This window comes from Lichenostomus cassidix, unplaced genomic scaffold, assembly GCF_008360975.1.
Source record: "Lichenostomus cassidix isolate B80296 unplaced genomic scaffold, HeHo_3.0 HiC_scaffold_828, whole genome shotgun sequence".
NCBI lineage: Eukaryota > Metazoa > Chordata > Aves > Passeriformes > Meliphagidae > Lichenostomus > Lichenostomus cassidix.
Window position 1 is genome coordinate 67 of NW_028147607.1, and position 17,263 is coordinate 17,329.

General features: G+C 43.9%; 1 protein-coding gene across 1 annotated transcript in view; it reads left to right on the forward strand.

The window, feature by feature from the left end:
* Nucleotides 1-236: 236 nt before the first annotated feature.
* Nucleotides 237-17,263, forward strand: part of LOC146421812 (lysyl oxidase homolog 2-like) — a gene marked incomplete at both ends in the record, with an annotated part of 40,667 nt that continues 23,640 nt past the window's right edge. The window contains 4 exons of the mRNA XM_085047042.1: nucleotides 237-513; nucleotides 919-941; nucleotides 1,854-1,911; nucleotides 2,461-2,636. Coding sequence (XP_084903168.1) covers nucleotides 237-513; nucleotides 919-941; nucleotides 1,854-1,911; nucleotides 2,461-2,636 — 534 coding nt within the window. The remainder of the gene's footprint in view (nucleotides 514-918; nucleotides 942-1,853; nucleotides 1,912-2,460; nucleotides 2,637-17,263) is intronic.

The following is a 17,263-nucleotide window of genomic DNA, read 5'->3' on the forward strand; positions in this document are numbered from 1 at the left end:
TATTAATATAATAAAATATTTAACCCAACCCTTAATACAATATATCTATTAATATAATATGATATAATACCATATTTAACCCAACTCTTCCTTCCCTTCCAGCACACCCCCAGCTCCTCTCCTCTCTCAGGCTGCTCCGATCTCCATCACAGGCAATGGGAAAATCCCAAATTTTTCCCTCCAACCACTTCATCCTCCTCCTGCTGCTGCTGCTGTGCTGGCTGGCCTGTGCCCAGGATGACCACTGGCCCTACCTGCCTGGCTACCCCGAGCCACCCCCCCAGGTGTTCCAGCCGCCCCCCAGAGCCCCAGATGTGCCCAAAATCCAGCTGCGGCTGGCGGGGCAGAAGAGGAAGCACAACGAGGGCAGGGTGGAGGTGTTTTATGGCGGAGAGTGGGGCACAGTGTGCGACGATGACTTCTCCATCCACGCCGCGAACGTCGTGTGCCGCGAGCTGGGGTACACGGAGGCTGTGTCCTGGCTGCCCGGGTCCAAGTACGGGAAAGGGGAAGGTAAGGGGGTTCTCCAGATCCCAAAAATCCATAAATTTAATGTAATTGGTGGTGTTGGGGTGGGGGTGTGTTGGTGGGGTGTGGGGGGGGGTGGGTTGTGGTTTTTGTTTTGTGGTGTTGGGGTGTTGTTTGGGGTTGGGTTGTGGGTGTGTTGGTGGGGTGTGGGGGGGGGTAAGGGGGTTCTCCAGAGCCCAAAAATCCTTAATTTCAGTCTAATTGATGGTGTTGGGGTGTTTCTTTCTTGGGAGCTGGGGTACCTGGAGGCTGTGTCCTGGCTGCCTGGATCCAAATATGGGAAAGGGGAAGGTAAGGGGGTTCTCCAGATCCTAAAAATCCCTAATTTCTGTGTAATTGGTGGTTTTGGGGTGAGCTGGGATACACGGAGGCTGTGTCCTGGCTGCCCAGGTCCAAGTACGGGAAAGGGGAAGGTAAGGACATCCTGGGGGGCTTTTTCAGATCCCAAAAATCCCTAATTTTAATCTAATTGATGGAGTTGGGGTGTTGCTTTCTCGGGAGCTGGGATACATGGAGGCTGTGTCCTGGCTGCCCGGGTCCAAGTATGGGAAAGGGGAAGGTAAGGGGGTTCTCCAGATCCCAAAAATCCGTAAATTTAATGTAATTCATGGTGTTGGGGTGAGCTGGGATACCTGGAGGCTGTGTCCTGGCTGCCAGGGTCCAAGTATGGGTAAGGGGGTCTTGGGGGGCTTTTTCAGATCCCAATAATCCCTAATTTTAATCTAATTCATGGTGTTGGGGTGTTGCTTTCTTGGGAGCTGGGATATGTGGACACTGTGTCCTGGCTGCCCAGCTCCAAATATGGGAAAGGGGAAGGTAAGGGCATTGTTCAGAGCCCAAAAATCCCTAATTTCAGTCTAATTGATGGTGTTGGGGTGTTGCTTTCTTGGGAGTTGGGATACCTGGAGGCTGTGTCCTGGCTGCCCGGGTCCAAGTATGGGAAAGGGGAAGGTAAGAAGATCTTGGAAAAGTGTGGAGAGGATCTTTCCAGCTCCCAAAAATCCCTAATTTCAGTCTAATTCATGGTGTTGGGGTGTTGCTTTCTCGGGATTTGGGATATGTGCAGGCTGTGTCCTGGCTGCCCAGATCCAAGTATGGGAAAGGGGAAGGTAAGGGCATTGTCCACATCCCAAAAATCCCTAATTCTAATCTAATTCATGGTGTTGGGGTGTTGCTTTCTCGGGAGCTGGGATATATGGACGCTGTGTCCTGGCTGCCTGGATCCAAGTACGGGAAAGAGGAAGGTAAGGGCATTGTTCAGAGCTCAAAAGTCCCTATTGATTCTAATCTAATTGATTCAGTCTAATTGATGGCGTTGGGGTGAGCTGGGATACCTGGAGGCTGTGTCCTGGCTGCCTGGATCAAAATATGGGAAAGGGGAAGGTAAGGGGATTTTCCAGCTCCCAAAAATCTGTAAATTTAATCTAATTGGTGGTGTTGGGGTGTTGCTTTCTCGGGAGCTGGGATACCTGGAGGTTGGCTGGATCCAAGTATGGGAAAGCAGAAGGTAAGAGCATCTTGGGGATCCCAATAATCCCAATAAGTTCAGTCTAATTCATGGTGTTGGGGTGTTTCTTTCTTGGGAGCTGGGATATGTGCAGGCTGTGTCCTGGCTGCCCAGCTCCAAGTATGGGAAAGGGGAAGGTAAGGGGATTTTCCAGCTCCCAAAAATCCCTAATTTCGGTTTAATTCATGGTGTTGGGGTGTTGCTTTCTCGGGAGCTGGGATATGTGGAGTCCTGGCTGCCTGGATCAAAATACGGGAAAGGGGAAGGTAAGGGGATTTTCCAGCTCCCAAAAATCCCTAATTTTAACCTACCTGATGGTGTTGAAGTGTTTCTTTCTCAAGAGCTGCGATACAAGAGCAGCTTTCCCAGCTCCAAGTATGGAATATAATAAAAGAGGATCAGCTGTGTTTTTCTTGCCGTTCCAGGGAAGATCTGGCTGGACAACGTGCACTGCACGGGCAAGGAGAGCAGCCTGGCTGCCTGCAGCTCCAACGGCTGGGGAGTGAGCGACTGCAAGCACAGCGAGGATGTGGGAGTTGTGTGCAGTGAGAAGAGGATCCCTGGGTTCAGATTTGATAATTCCCTCATCAATCAGATCGAGGTAAATGGGGAAAATGATGTTCTGGGGGCTTGTGGGGTGGGGAAGGTTGGGAATGCTATAACTGAGAAATTTCACAATTCCCTGTATGATTAAATTGAGGTAAATGGGGAAAATGATGTTCTGGAGCTTTCTGGGGCAGGGAAGGCTGGGAATGTTATAAATTATAAATTTCATAATTCCCTGATTGATCAAATTGAGGTAAATGAGGGGAAAATGTTGCTCTGGAGTTTCCTGTGACAGGGGTGGCTGGGAATATTATAAATTACAAATTTCATAATTTCCTGATTGATCAAATTGAGGTAAATGAGGAAAAAACTCTGCTCCAAAACCTCTTGGGACAGGGATTTCTGGGAATGCCATAAGTGATCAATTTATCTCATGTTTATCTGAGCTCTGGGGTTAAAAGAGAATCCCTGGGTTCAGATTTGATAATTCCCTCATTAATCAGATCGAGGTAAATGGGAAAATGATGTTCTGGAGGCTCGTGGGGCAGGGAAGGCTGGGAATGTTGTAAATCATAAATTCCACAATTCCTTTATCGATCAAATCGAGGTAAATGAGGGGAAAATGCTGCTTCCGACAGGGGTGGCTGGGAATGCTGTGAATTATAAATTTTACAATTTCCTGATTAATCAAATTGAGGTAAACAGGGAAAAATACTGTTCTGGAGGCTCCTGGGGTAGGGAAGGCTGGGAATGGTGTAACTGATAAATTTCACAATTCCCTCATCAATCAAATTGAGGTAAATGGGAAAATGCTGCTCTAGAGTCTGCTGAGACAGGGGTGGCTGGGAATGTTGTAAATCATAAATTTTGCAATTCCCTGATTGATCAAATTGAGGTAAATGGGAAAAATGTTGCTCTGGAGTTTCCTGGGACAGGGGTGGCTGGGAATGTTATAAATTACAAATTTCATAATTCCCTGATTGATCAAATTGAGGTAAATGAGGAAAAAACTCTGCTCCAAAACCTCCTGGGACAGGGATTTCTGGGAATGCCATAAGTGATAAATTTATCTCATGTTTATCCCAGCTCTGGGGTTAAAAGAGAATCCCTGGGTTCAGATTTGATAATTCCCTCATTAATCAGATCGAGGTAAATGGGAAAATGATGTTCTGGAGGCTCATGGGGCAGGGAAGGTTGGGAATGTTGTACATTATAAATTTCATAATTTCCTGATTGATCGAGTTGAGGTAAATGGGAAAAATGCTGCTCTGGAGTTTCCTGGTGAAGGGATGGCTGGGAATGTTGTGAATTTTAAATTTCACAATTCCCTGATTGATCAAATTGAGGTAAATGAGGGGGAAATGCTGCTTCAGACAGGGGTGGCTGGGAATGCTGTAAATTATAAATTTCACAATTTCCTGATCGATCAAATTGAGGTAAACAGGGAAAAATACTCCTTTGGAGCATCCTGAGGCAGGGATTTCTGGGAATGCCATAATTGATCAATTTATCCCATACTGATCCCATCTCTGGGGTTAAAACAAACCCGTTGGGAGATGCAAAATTCAGGTTTCAATTGCAGAACATCAGATCGATCATAAGAGTTTGAAACAGTCTGAGGTTTATTTTATTTTATTTTTTTAATATAAACTATTCCAGTTCCACAATCGATTTTTCCAAATGGAAATCTGTTCTTTTACTATTCCAAAGAATGAATTTAGAGAGGCAAAACATGCACAGAACCTCCAGATTTCGCTGGTCAAATGGCCAAAAGTCCTGAGTTTTCCCTCCCCTGCTGCCTCCCTGTGAATCCTGAATTTCTAGGGAAGACACAAAGCCATTTTTGGACAGTTGGGATGAGCAATGCTGGAAAAATCGTGACGAAATCCTGGAAATATTTGTGGGAATGTGGGATAAGGGCTGGGAGGGAGGAAGGGAAGTCGTGGGGTCAGCCTGAGATTTGGGGAAATGACACAACCAGAGGGTTCAGCCTCATCCCAGAGGGATTTCTGCAGGATAAAGGGTTAGGGAATGCTGGGCTGGAGGGATCTGGGGTGAGATCTTCAGAGGGGAAAAAAAAAGGGATTTTTGCCTTCAAATCTGCAGGTTGGGGAGTTTGTGCTGCTCAGGCTGCATCTCCCTTTCCCTGGATTTTTCAGTGTCTCAGTTCTGCCAGAATTTGTGGGGAAAAATTGGGTTTTTAGGGGAAAAATTGGTTTTTATGGGAAAATGGTTTTTTGTGGGAAAAATTGGGGTTTTTTATGGGAAAAGTTGTTTTTTATGGGAAAAATTGGGTTTTGTATGGGAAAAAAATTGGGTTTTTTATGGGAAAAATTGGGGTTTTTTATGGGAAAAATTGTTTTTTATGGGAAAAATTTGGGTTTTTATGGGAAAAATTGTTTTTTTATGGGAAAAATTCCCTGCAGGAACCATTCCCCAGAGCTGGCAGGACGTGCTGCCCATCCCAGTGTGGTTTCCAGGGCTGAATCCTTGGATTTGCTCCCGAAATGGATGAGCAGGCAGCGCTCAGCATTCCAGGGAAGGTGCAGGATGTGAGGGATTCAATTCCTTTCCTCAACCCCTCAGGTTGGGAAGTTTGTGCTGCTCAGGCTGCATCTCCCTTTCCCTGGATTTTTCAGTCTCAATTCCCAGGCTGCTCTCAGCCAGAATTCATGGGAAAGATGGGTTTTTTTATGGGGAAAAATTGTTTTTCATGGGAAAAATTGGATTTTTATGGGAAAAATTCGCTGCAGGCACCATTCCCCAGAGCTGGCAGGACGTGCTGCCCATCCCAGTGTGGTTTCCAGGGCTGAATCCTTGGATTTGCTCCCGAAATGGATGAGGCAGCGCTCAGCATTCCAGGGAAGGTGCAGGATGTGAGGGATTCAATTCCTTCCCTCTCCTCCCTGGCCAGCAGGGATCATCCCATCAAAGGCTCCCTTGTTGCCCCGGGAACGAGGAGGAATTTTGGGTGGGTTTGGCTCCTCTGAATCCTCAAAACACCTGGAAAAAGCTCTGCCTCAGTCTAGACTGAGGTCAGCTCAGCCCTGAGCTGCTGCAGGAATGAATCATGGAGATGTGGAGAGCTTTTCCGTGAGCTCAGCGCCGGGGATGGAGGAGTGGGGCTGGCTGGGGCAGCGGGGAGGGCTGCTGCTCTGGAGGGGGAAAATTGGGGATTGGGGGATAATTGGGAATTGTTGGATAATCAGGAATTTTTGGGTAATTGGGAATTTTTGGGTAATTGGGAATTTTTGGGTAATCGAGAATGGCTGCTGCACTGGAAGCTGGATAATCAAGAATTGTGGTATAATTGGGAGTTGTTGGATAATCGGGAATTGTTGGATAATTGGGAGTTGTTGGATAATCGGGAATTGTGGGATAATCAGGAATTGTTGGATAATCGGGAATTTTTGGATAATTGGGAATGGCTGCTGCTCCAGAAGGTGGATAATCAGGAAATTTTGGATAATCGGGAATTGTTGGATAATTGGGAATTGGATATCTGGGAATTTTTGGATAATTGGGAATGGCTGCTGCTCTGGAAGGTGGATAATCAGGAATTGTGGGATAATTAGGAATTGTTGGATAATCAGGAATGGCTGCTGCTCTGGAAGGTGGATAATCGGGAATTGTTGGATAATCGGGAATTTTTGGATAATCCGGAATGGCTGCTGCTCTGGGAGGTGGATAATCGGAAATTGTTGGGTAATTGGGAATTGCTGAATTATCTGGAATGGCTGGATAATTGGGAATTGTTGGGTAATTGGGAATTGTGGGATAATTGGGAATGGCTGCTGCTCTGGGAGGTGGATAATCAAGAATTGTGGGATAATTGGGGATTGTGGGATAATTGGGAATTGTTGGGTAATAGGGAATTGTTGGATAATCGGGAATGGCTGCTGCTCTGGGAGGTCAATAATCGGGAATTGTTGGATAATCAGGAATTGTTGGGTAATTGGGAATTTTTGGATAATTGGGAATGGCTGCTGCTCTGGGAGGTCGATAATCAGGAATTGTTGGATAATTGGGAATTGTGGGCTAATTGTGAATTGTGGGATAATTGGGAATGGCTGCTGCTCTGGGAGGTGGATAATCAGGAATGGTGGGATAACTGGGAATTGTGGGATAATTGGGAATTGTTGGATATCTGGGAATTTTTGGATAATCAGGAATGGCTGCTGCTCTGGAAGGTGGATAATTGGGAATTGTGGGATAATCGGGAATTTTTGGATAATTGAGAATGGCTGCTGCTCTGGAAGGCGGATAATCGGGAATTGTTGGATAATCAAGAATTATTGGATAATCCGGAATGACTGCTGCTCCAGAAGGTGGATAATCAGGAATTGGGGGATAATTGGGGACTGTGGGATAATCGGGAATGCTGCTGTTTTGGAAGCTGGATAATCGGGAATTGTGGGATAGTTGTGAATTGTGGGATAATCAGGAATGGCTGCTGTTCTGGAAGGTGGATAATTGGGAATTGTTGGATAATCAGGAATTGTTGGATAATCAAGAATTTTTCCATAATTGGGAATTGTTGGATAATTAGGAATTGTGGGATAATCAGGAATGGCTGCTGCTCTGGAAGTGTCCAAGGCCAGTTTGGAGCACCCTGGGACAGGAAAGGTGTCCCTGCAGTGGCACTGAGTGACTTTAAACTCCTTTCCCACCCAAAATCATCCTGGGATTCTGTTTTTCCCCAAATTTCACAAACAACTTCCCACTGCTGCTTCCACTCCCCAGTTCCAGCTGATTTTCCCTCTTTCCCTACAAAATCCCTGGGAATGAGGAGCTCTTTCCTTAGAAAACCCTGGGATTGAGGGGCTCTCTCCCTATAAAATGGGAATGAGGGGCTCTTTCCCTATAAATCCCTGGGAATGAGGGGCTCTTTCCCTACAAAATCCCTGGGAATGAGGGGCTCTTTCCCTATAAAATCTCTGGGAATGAGGGGCTCTTTCCCTATAAAATGGGATTGAGGAGCTCTTTCCCTATAAAATGGGATTGAGGGGCTGTTTCCCTATAAATCCCTGGGAATGAGGGGCTCTTTCCCTATAAAATGGGAATGAGGAGCTCTTTCCCTATAAAATCCCTGGGATTGAGGAGCTCTTTCCCTATAAAATCCCTGGGATTGAGGGGCTCTTTCCCCATAACATGGGAATGAGGGGCTCTTTCCCTGTAAATCCCTGGGAATGAGGGGCTCTTTCCCTATAAAATAGGAATGAGGGGCTCTTTCCCTACAGAATGGGAATGTGGGGCTCTTTCCCTACAAACCCCTGGGGCTCTTTCCCTGCTGCTCTCCTAGCAGCAGGACTGGGGCTGGAGGGGATGAGTTGGAATATTTGGGATTCCATCCTGCAGCCTCACAAGAGGCTGTCGAATGTTTCAGCTCCTTCCCCTCTCCGTTTTCCTTCTCTTTCATCCTTTTATCCTTTATTTTTCCCTTCATCCTTCTCTCTCCTCCTGGTTTTAGCCAGCAGGATGTGGCTGGAGGCAAAAATGGGGAGCAGGGTGACCCCAAATCCAGCCTGGGGTGTCCAAAACCTCCTGTGAAGGCGAATTTGGGACTTTTGGGAATTCCTCAGGTCGTTCCTGGAATTCACCAGGGGAAACATCACCCTGTGAGAGCTGCTGAGCTCATCCCAGTGATGTTTTCCCTCTGGAATGAGGGGTGAAGGGGCTGGAATTTCCTCGGAGCTGCTCTGGGCAGCAGTTTCCGTCGGTTTTGGACTGACAGAGGGAAACCAGGGTGATCCCAGTGGGATTTTCATTGGGACAGAGAAAAAACAGTGTGATCCCAGTGGGATTTTCAGTGAGACTGAGCAGAACCAGTGTGATCCCAGTAGGATTTTAGTAGGATGGAGCAGAACCAGTGCGATCCCAGTGGGATTTTCAATAGGATAGAGCAGAACCTGGGTGATCCCATTGGGATTTTCAATAAAACAGAGCAAAACCAGTGTGATCCCAGTGGGATTCCCAGCTGGACAGAGCAATTCCAGTGGGATTTTCACTGGGACAGAGCAGAACCAGTGCGATCCCAGTGGGATTTTCAATAGGACAGAGCAGAACCAGTGGTATTTTCAATAGGATAGAGCAGAACCAGTGTGATCCCAGTGGGATTTTCAGTAGGACAGAGCAGAACCAGTGTGATCCCAGTGGGATTTTCAGTAGGACAGAGCAGAACCAGAGTGATCCCAGTGGGATTCTTATCGGGACAGAGCAGAACCAGGGTGATCCCAGTGGGATTTTCAGTAGGATAGAGCAAAACCAGTGTGATCCCAGTGGGATTCCCAGCTGGACAGAGCAATTCCAGTGGGATTTTCAATAGGACAGAGCAGAACCAGTGTGATCCCAGTAGGATTTTCATTGGGACAGAGCAGAACCAGTGCAATTCCAGTGGGATTTTCGGTAGGATAAAGCAAAACCAGAGTGATCCCAATGGGATTTTCATTGGGACAAAGCAATTCCAGCTCATGTTCTGAGGCTCAGGTCACATCTCTTCCCATCCCTGAGCTTTTCCATCCCTTTTTTCCCACCAGGAATTTTCCCACCAGAAGGATTTTATTTCATGCACTGAGCAGAACTCTAGTGTGATTCCTAGTTGGGTATTTCCACTAAATCCAGAAACCAGAGTGATTTTTCTAGTGGACTCCCCAAATCCCTAAAAATGAGTAATTTCTTAGTATTTCCCCTAAATCCACCAACCAGTGGGTTGGTGGTTGTGGGTTTTAATAAAACATCAGCAGTGGATTTTATAAAACAGCAGAAAGTGGATCCAGTGGATTTTCTACAGAACCAGTGGATTCAGTGGGATTTTACTGTAGGTACCAAAACACAGTTCATAAAAGAATTCCAGTGATTTTTGTTTCATTCACATCCTTATCTGATTTTCCTCCTTTTTTCCCCTAAATTTTCCAACCAGAGGATTTTATTTCATGCACTTCCCAAAACATCCTTAAAATCTAATTTTCTTAATATTTCCCCTAAATCCACCAACCAGAGGGATTTTATTTCCAAAACATTTTCTTTAATATTTCCCCTAAAACCACAAACCAGACAGATCTTATTGAATTTACTCCCCAAAACATCCTTAAAAATTACTAATTCCTACCTCAATATTTCCCCTCAATCCATTCACCAGAGGGATTTTACTGAATTTTATTCCCCAAAACATCCTCAAAAAATGTCTGATTCGTACCTTAATATTTCCCCTAAAACCACAAACCAGAGGGATTTTATTGAATTTTACTCCCCAAAACATCCCCAAAAAATGACTAATTCCTACCTCAATCCATTCACCAGAGGGATTTTATTGAATTTTACTCCCCAAAACATCCTTAAAATAATATTTACCATCCACCTCCCTGCCCTGTCTGCACCCACAAGGCCTTAAATAGTCCAGAGCTCTAAATATATCGAATTTCTGGGGTTTTTAAATTCGAATTTCTGCAGCTTTCTGAGGTTCATAAATAGATTTACTACCTGGGCCAGCCCAGGGCTTTGGCCAGACAGCCTCTGCTGCTATTTCTGACTTTTATTTCCCCCCTGGGAGCAGAAAATTCTCATTTTAAAGCCCAGCAGCTGCAAAATTTGGGTTGTGTTTAAAAAAAAAAAGTGGATTTAGCCATCCCTGGAAATGCCCAAGGATGGGTTTGGTGGGGAAAATGGGAAAGCAGAGCTTTGCTAAAATTCCAGGGTGAATTTCTGGGAGATCTCCCTGCTGCCCAAAATGGGGATTAAACTCCTTTCCAACACTGAGCGTTCCATGATTCTGCTGAATTCCAGGTTTTTTAACAATTTTAAAAGGTTCTGCAAGTCCTGCTTAGGGTTTTTCAGTCAAACCAGACCTTGGGAATTTTCAGACCAAACCAGGAAAAAAAAATCTCCTTTTTTTTGCAGTTTTTTGCCATGGAATCAGTGGGATCAGTGGGAATTTTTCACCAGGGAAATCTCCATTTTTCCCATTTTTTTGCCGTGGAATCAGTGGGATCTGTCAGAATTTTTCATCAGAGAAATATTCCTTTTTTTTCACTTTTTTGCCATGGAATCAATGGGATCAGTGGGAATTTGTCACCAGGGAAATCTCCTTTTTCCCAGTTTTTGGCCATAAAAACAATGGGATCAGTGGGAATTTGTCACCAGGGAAGTCTCTCTTTTTTCCAGTTTTTTGCCACAGAATCAGTGGGAATTTTTCACCAGGGAAATATCTTTTTTCCAGGTTTTTTGCCATGGAATCTGTAGGAAATTTTCACCAGGGAAATCTCCCTTTTTCCCAGCTTTTTGCCATGGAATCAGTGGGATCTGTCAGAATTTCTCACCCAGGAAAATATTCCTTTTTTCCCAGTTTTTACCATGGGATCTGTGGGAAATTTTTTCCAAGGAAATCTCCCTTTTTTCCCATTTTTTTGCCATAAAATTGGTGGGATCTGAGGGAATTTTTCACCAGGGAAATCTCCATTTTTCCCATTTTTTTTGCCATGGAATCAGTGGGATCTGTCAGAATTTTTCACCAGAGAAATATTCCTTTTTTTTTCACTTTTTTGCCATGGAATCAATGGGATCTGTGGGATTTTGTCACCAGGGAAATCTCCCTTTTTCCCAGTTTTTTCCCGTGGAATCAGTGGGATCTGAGGGAATTTTTCAGCAGGGAAATTTCCCTTTTTTTTCATGTTTTTGCCATGGAATCAATGGGATCAGTGGGAATTTTTCACCAGGGAAATCTCCCTTTTTCCCCATTTTTTAGCCATAAAATCAGTGGGATCTGTGGGAATTTGTCACCAGGGAAATCTCCCTTTTTTCCAGTTTTTTGCCATGGAATCTGTAGGAATTTTTCACCAGTGAAATCTCCCTTTTTTCCCATTTTTTTGCCATAAAATCAGTGGGATCTGAGGGAATTTGTCACCAAGAAATCTCCCTTTTTTCCCATTTTTTTGCCATAAAAACAATGGGATCAGTGGGAATTTCTCACCCAGCTCACCCTCACCCCATCTCTGTGTCCTGCAGCCCTCAGGGTTTAATTAGATGTCTTTAATTAATTTATTTTTATCTATTTATTTATTATAAATAATTAAGATTAGATTAATTAGTGGTTTTCTGCCTGTTTGTTGTGATAACAAACTTTGATTTCCCTCTTGCTGTAAACATTGAATTCTCTGACCCAAAGCCCAAACCCTAGTTAATTCTCTAATTAATTGGCCCAAGTTAATTCTCTAATTAATTGGCCCAAATTAATTCTCTAATTAAGCCCAAATTAATTCTCTAACCCCAAATTCTGCTATTCTGGGGACTTGGGAATTCTTCAGCACCTCTTCCCTCCAGGAAAATCTGAATTAAGGTGATTTTGGGGTAATTCAGCATGTTTTATTTCTGGGAATTTAAAGGGAAATTCCAGGAAAATTCATTCCAGGAAAATAATAATTAAGATGATTTTGGGGTAACCCAGAGTGTTTTATTTCTGGGAATTTAAAGGGAAATCCTTTACTCCAGGAAAATATGAATTAAGGTGATTTTGGGGTAACTCAGAGTGTTTTATTTCTGGGAATTTAAAGGGAAATCCTTCACTCCAGGAAAATATGAATTAAGGTGATTTTGGGGTAATTCAGCATGTTTTATATCTGGGAATTTAAATTGTTTAAATGTTTTATTTCTGGGCATTTAAAGGGAAATCTTTCAGTGCAGGAAAATATGAATTAAGGTGATTTTGGGGTAATTCAGGATGTTTTATTTCTGGGAATTTAAAGGGAAATTCCAGGAAAATTCCAGGAAAATTCGTTCCAGGTAAATCTGAATTAAGGTGATTTTGGGGTAACTCAGAGTGTTTTATTTCTGGGAATTTAAAGGGAAATCCTTCACTCCAGGAAAATAGGAATTAAGGTGATTTTGGGGTAACTCAGCATGTTTTAATTCTGGGAATTTAAAGGATTTAAACCCTTCACTCCAGGCAAATCTGAATTCAGGTGATTTTGGGGTAACTCAGAGTGTTTTATTTCTGGGAATTTAAATTGTTTAAATGCCTCAGCAGCTGCCTTGTGATAACTTGGGACACATCAGGGACTCAGGAGGAGTTTGGGGATGGAAAATTTTTCATTTCTGTTCAAATATTGAACTCCTCCTGAGGACAGAGTGGGAAGGTTTGGGGGAGGAGGTGGTGATTGGTGAGTTTAATGAGCCAGGAGGTGATTAGCAGAGATTTAATTGGATTAATTCTGGTTCTGCCCTGGCTGGCTGCTGGCAGGGAATATTGCCAGGGAAATATTCTGGAAGGGAACAGGGCTGGGAATGAGCCCTGGGAGAGAGCTGGGAGCTGATTTTGGGGGAAAGGGAGGATTTAAGGTGCCTCTGGGATGAACTTCCCAGGGAATTCCCTGTGGAAAGATTTCTGTGTTGTGCTCTGGATTGAAGGGGAAAAAAAACAATTTATTTTCCAAGTTTCAGCCTTAATTCCTGATGTTTGGAAGGTGAGAAATCTTGGGGTTCTGTTGAGAGAAAAAATGCCTCTGGGATGAAATTCCAGATGTAGACAGATTTCTGTGTGGTGCTCTGGATTGAAGGGAAAAAAAACAATTTATTTTCCAAGTTTCATCCTTAATTCCTGATGATTGGAAGGTGAGAATTCCTGGAGCTCTGTTGAGAAGGAAAAAAGTCTCTGGGATGAATTTCCCAGGGAATTCCCTGTGGAAAGATTTCTGTGTGGTGCTCTGGATTGATGGGAAAAAAAACAATTTATTTTCCAAGTTTCAGCCTTAATTGCTGATGGAATTAAGAAAAGCAGGGAAATCCTGGAGCTCTGTTGAGAGGGAAAAACTCTCTGGGATGAACTTCCAGATGTGGAAATATTTCTGTGTTGTGTTCTGGATTGAAGAAAAAAAAAAAAAACAATTTATATTCCAAATTTCAGCCTTAATTGCTGAGAATTCCTGGAGCTCTGTTGTGAGCGAAAAAGGTTGAGATAAAGAGATTTTCTTGAATTCCCTGTGGAAAGATTTCTGTGTTGTGCTCTGGATTGAAGGGGAAAAAACCCAATTTATTTTCCAAGTTTCAGCCTTAATTGTTGATGATTGGAAGGTGAGAATTCCTGGAGCTCTGTTGAGAAGGAAAAAAGTCTCTGGGATGAATTTCCCAGGGAATTCCCTGTGGAAAGATTTCTGTGTTGTGTTCTGGATTGAAGGGGAAAAAAAACAATTTATTTTCCAAGTTTCAGCCTTAATTCCTGATGTTTGGAAGGTGAGAAATCTTGGGGTTCTGTTGAGAGAAAAAAAGTCTCTGGGATGAACTTCCAGATGTGGACAGATTTCTGTGTTGTGTTCTGGATTGAAGGGGAAAAAAAACAATTTATTTTCCAAGTTTCATCCTTAATTCCTGATGATTGGAAGGTGAGAATTCCTGGAGCTCTGTTGAGAAGGAAAAAAGTCTCTGGGATGAATTTCCCAGGGAATTCCCTGTGGAAAGATTTCTGTGTGGTGCTCTGGATTGAAGGGGAAAAACTCAATTTATTTTCCAAGTTTCAGCCTCAATTCCTGATGTTCAGAAACTGAGAAATCCTGGAGCTCTGTTGTGAGAGAAAACTCTCTGGGATGAACTTCCAGATGTAGAAAGATTTCTGTGTTGTGTTCTGGATTGAAGGGGAAAAAAACAATTTATTTTCCAAGTTTCAGCCTTAATTGCTGATGGAATTACGAAAAGCAGAGGAAGCAAAGAAATCCTGGAGCTCTGCTGAGAGGGAAAAACTCTCTGGGATGAACTTACAGATGTAGAAAGATTTCTGTGTTGTGTTCTGGATCAGAGATAAAAACCCAATTTATTTTCCAAGTTTCAGCCTTAATTGTTGATGTTTGGAAGCTGAGAAATCCTGGAGCTCTGCTGAGAGGGAAAAAGGTTGAGATAAAGAGATTTTCTTGAATTCCCTGTGGAAAGATTTCTGTGTGGTGCTCTGGATTGAAGGGGAAAAAACTCAATTTATTTTCCAACTTTCAGCCTCAATTCCTGATGTTTGGAAGCTGAGAATTCCTGGAGCTCTGCTGTGAGAGAAAACTCTCTGGGATGAACTTCCAGATGTAGAAAGATTTCTGTGTTGTGTTCTGGATTGAAGGGGAAAAAACCAATTTATTTACCAAGTTTCAGCCTTAATTCCTGATGGAATTAAGAAAAGCAGAGGAAGCAGAGAAATCCTGGAGCTCTGCTGAGAGGGAAAACATCTCTGGGATGAACTTCCAGATATGGAAATATTTCTGTGTTGTGTTCTGGATCAGAGATAAAACCCCAATTTATTTTCCAAGTTTCAACCTTAATTCCTGATGTTTGGAAGCTGAGAATTCCTGGAGCTCTGCTGAGAGGGAAAGGTCTCTGGGATGAACTTCCAGATGTAGAAAGATTTCTGTGTTGTGTTCTGGATTGAAGGGGAAAAACCCAATTTATTTTCCAAGTTTTTACTTCTGATGGAATTAAGAAAAGGAGAGGGAGCAGAGAAATCCTGGAGCTCTACTGGGAGGGAAAAATCTCTGGGATGAACTTCCCAGGGAATTCCCTGTGGAAAGATTTCTGTGTTGTGTTCTGGATTGAAGGGGAAAAAACCCAATTTATTTTCCAAGTTTCAGCCTCAATTGCTGATATTTAGAAGCTGAGAATTCCTGGAGCTCTGCTGCGAGCGAAAAGTCCCAGGGAATTTGCTCACATATTTGGAGATATTTCTGTGTTGTGCTCTGGATTGAAGGGGAAAAAACCAATTTATTTTCCAACTTTCAGCCTTAATTCCTATTGCTTGGAAGCTGGGAAATCCTGGAGCTCTGCTGAGAGGGAAAACTCTCTGGGATGAACTTCCAGATGTAGAAAGATTTCTGTGTTGTGCTCTGGATTGAAGGGGAAAAAACCAATTTATTTACCAAGTTTCAGCCTTAATTCCTGATGGAATTATGAAAAGCAGAGGAAGCAAAGAAATCCTGGAGCTCTACTGGGAGGGAAAAACTCTCTGGGATGAACTTCCAGATATGGAAAGATTTCTGTGTTGTGTTCTGGATCAGAGATAAAAACCCAATTTATTTTCCAAGTTTCAGCCTTAATTCCTGATGTTTGGAAGCTGGGAAATCCTGGAGCTCTGCTGAGAGGGAAAAAGATTGAGATAAAGAGATTTTCTTGAATTCCCTGTGGAAAGATTTCTGTGTGGTGCTCTGGATTGAAGGGGAAAAAACTCAATTTATTTTCCAACTTTCAGCCTTAATTCCTATTGCTTGGAAGCTGGGAAATCCTGGAGCTCTGCTGAGAGGGAAAAACATTGAGATAAAGAGATTTTCTTGCAGGGTGAGGCTTGGGGAAGGGAAGAGGATTGGAGTGGATATCAGAGAAGTGCAGCTGGGAGCTGCAGGGACAGAGCAGAGCGAAATCCGAGCTGCAGCTGATTCAGCAGCAGGGCAGCGGCTGGGATTTCTAGGAATCACATCCTCCCCTTGGAGTGACTCCCGAGCATCCTCAGAGCCTTTCCAAGGGAAATAAAATGGATTTGGGCACGGAGAAAGACCCAAAAAAACCCCAAATAAATCCAGAGCATCCTCAGAGCCTTTCCAAAGGTAATTAAAATGGGTTTGGGCACTGAGAAAGACCCAAAAAACCCCAAATAAATCCAGAGCATCCTCAGAGCCTTTCCAAGGGAAATAAAATGGATTTGGGCACTGAGGAAGACCCAAAAAAAAACCCAAATAAGTCCAGAGCATCCTCAGAGCCTTTCCAAGGGAAATAAAATGGATTTGGGCACTGAGAAAGACCCAAAAAACCCCAAATAAATTCAGAGCATCCTCAGAGCCTTTCCAAGGGAACTAAAATCGATTTGGGCACAGAGAAAGACCCCAAAAAACCCAAATAAGTCCAGAGCATCCTCAGAGCCTTTCCAAGGGAAATAAATTGGATTTGGGCACAGAGAAAGACCAAAAAAAACCCAAATTAGTCCCGAGCATCCTCAGAGCCTTTCCAAAGGGAAATAAAATGGATTTGGGCACAGAGAAAGACCCAAAAAAACCCCAAATAAACCAATCTGGACATCATTCTGCCAGACAGAAAACGTTGCAAGAGGAGAAATCAAATATTCCCAAAGTTGGGTTGGATTTTGCCGTTGGGTCTGGGGAACAACTCGCTCCAGAGGGTGGAAACAAAAGCGAGATGTGCAAACTCTGCCGAGGCAGGAATGCTTTTGTGAGAGCTGCAAACAAACCCTCAGCTCTCTCCCGGGGTTTTGTAACTCCCAAAAAACTGGAGCTTCTGCCAGGGCTTTGTGTGAGAGGAGAGGAGAGGAGAGGAGAGGAGAGGAGAGGAGAGGAGAGGAGAGGAGAGGAGAGGAGAGGAGAGGGAGAGGAGAGGAGAGGAGAGGAGAGGAGAGGAGAGGAGAGGAGAGGAGAGGAGAGGAGAGGAGAGGAGAGGAGAGGAGAGGAGAGGAGAGGAGCAGCTCTGGGGCTGGATGGGAGGGGATGGTGGGGAGAGAGGCAAACGTGGCTCTGGGGGGAAGTTTTGGGGGATTTTCCCCGGTTTTTGGGGCTGGTTGTGTTGTGGGGTGATGGAGTTCCCAGCTGGGATTGTGGGATTTTGGGATGGTTTGGGGTGGGAAGGGATTGAAATCCTGTTTAGGGGATTTAAATCCTGTTTAGTGTCACACCAGGGATAGCTTCTAGTTTTAGATTGGTTCTAGAAATCCTATTTATTTAG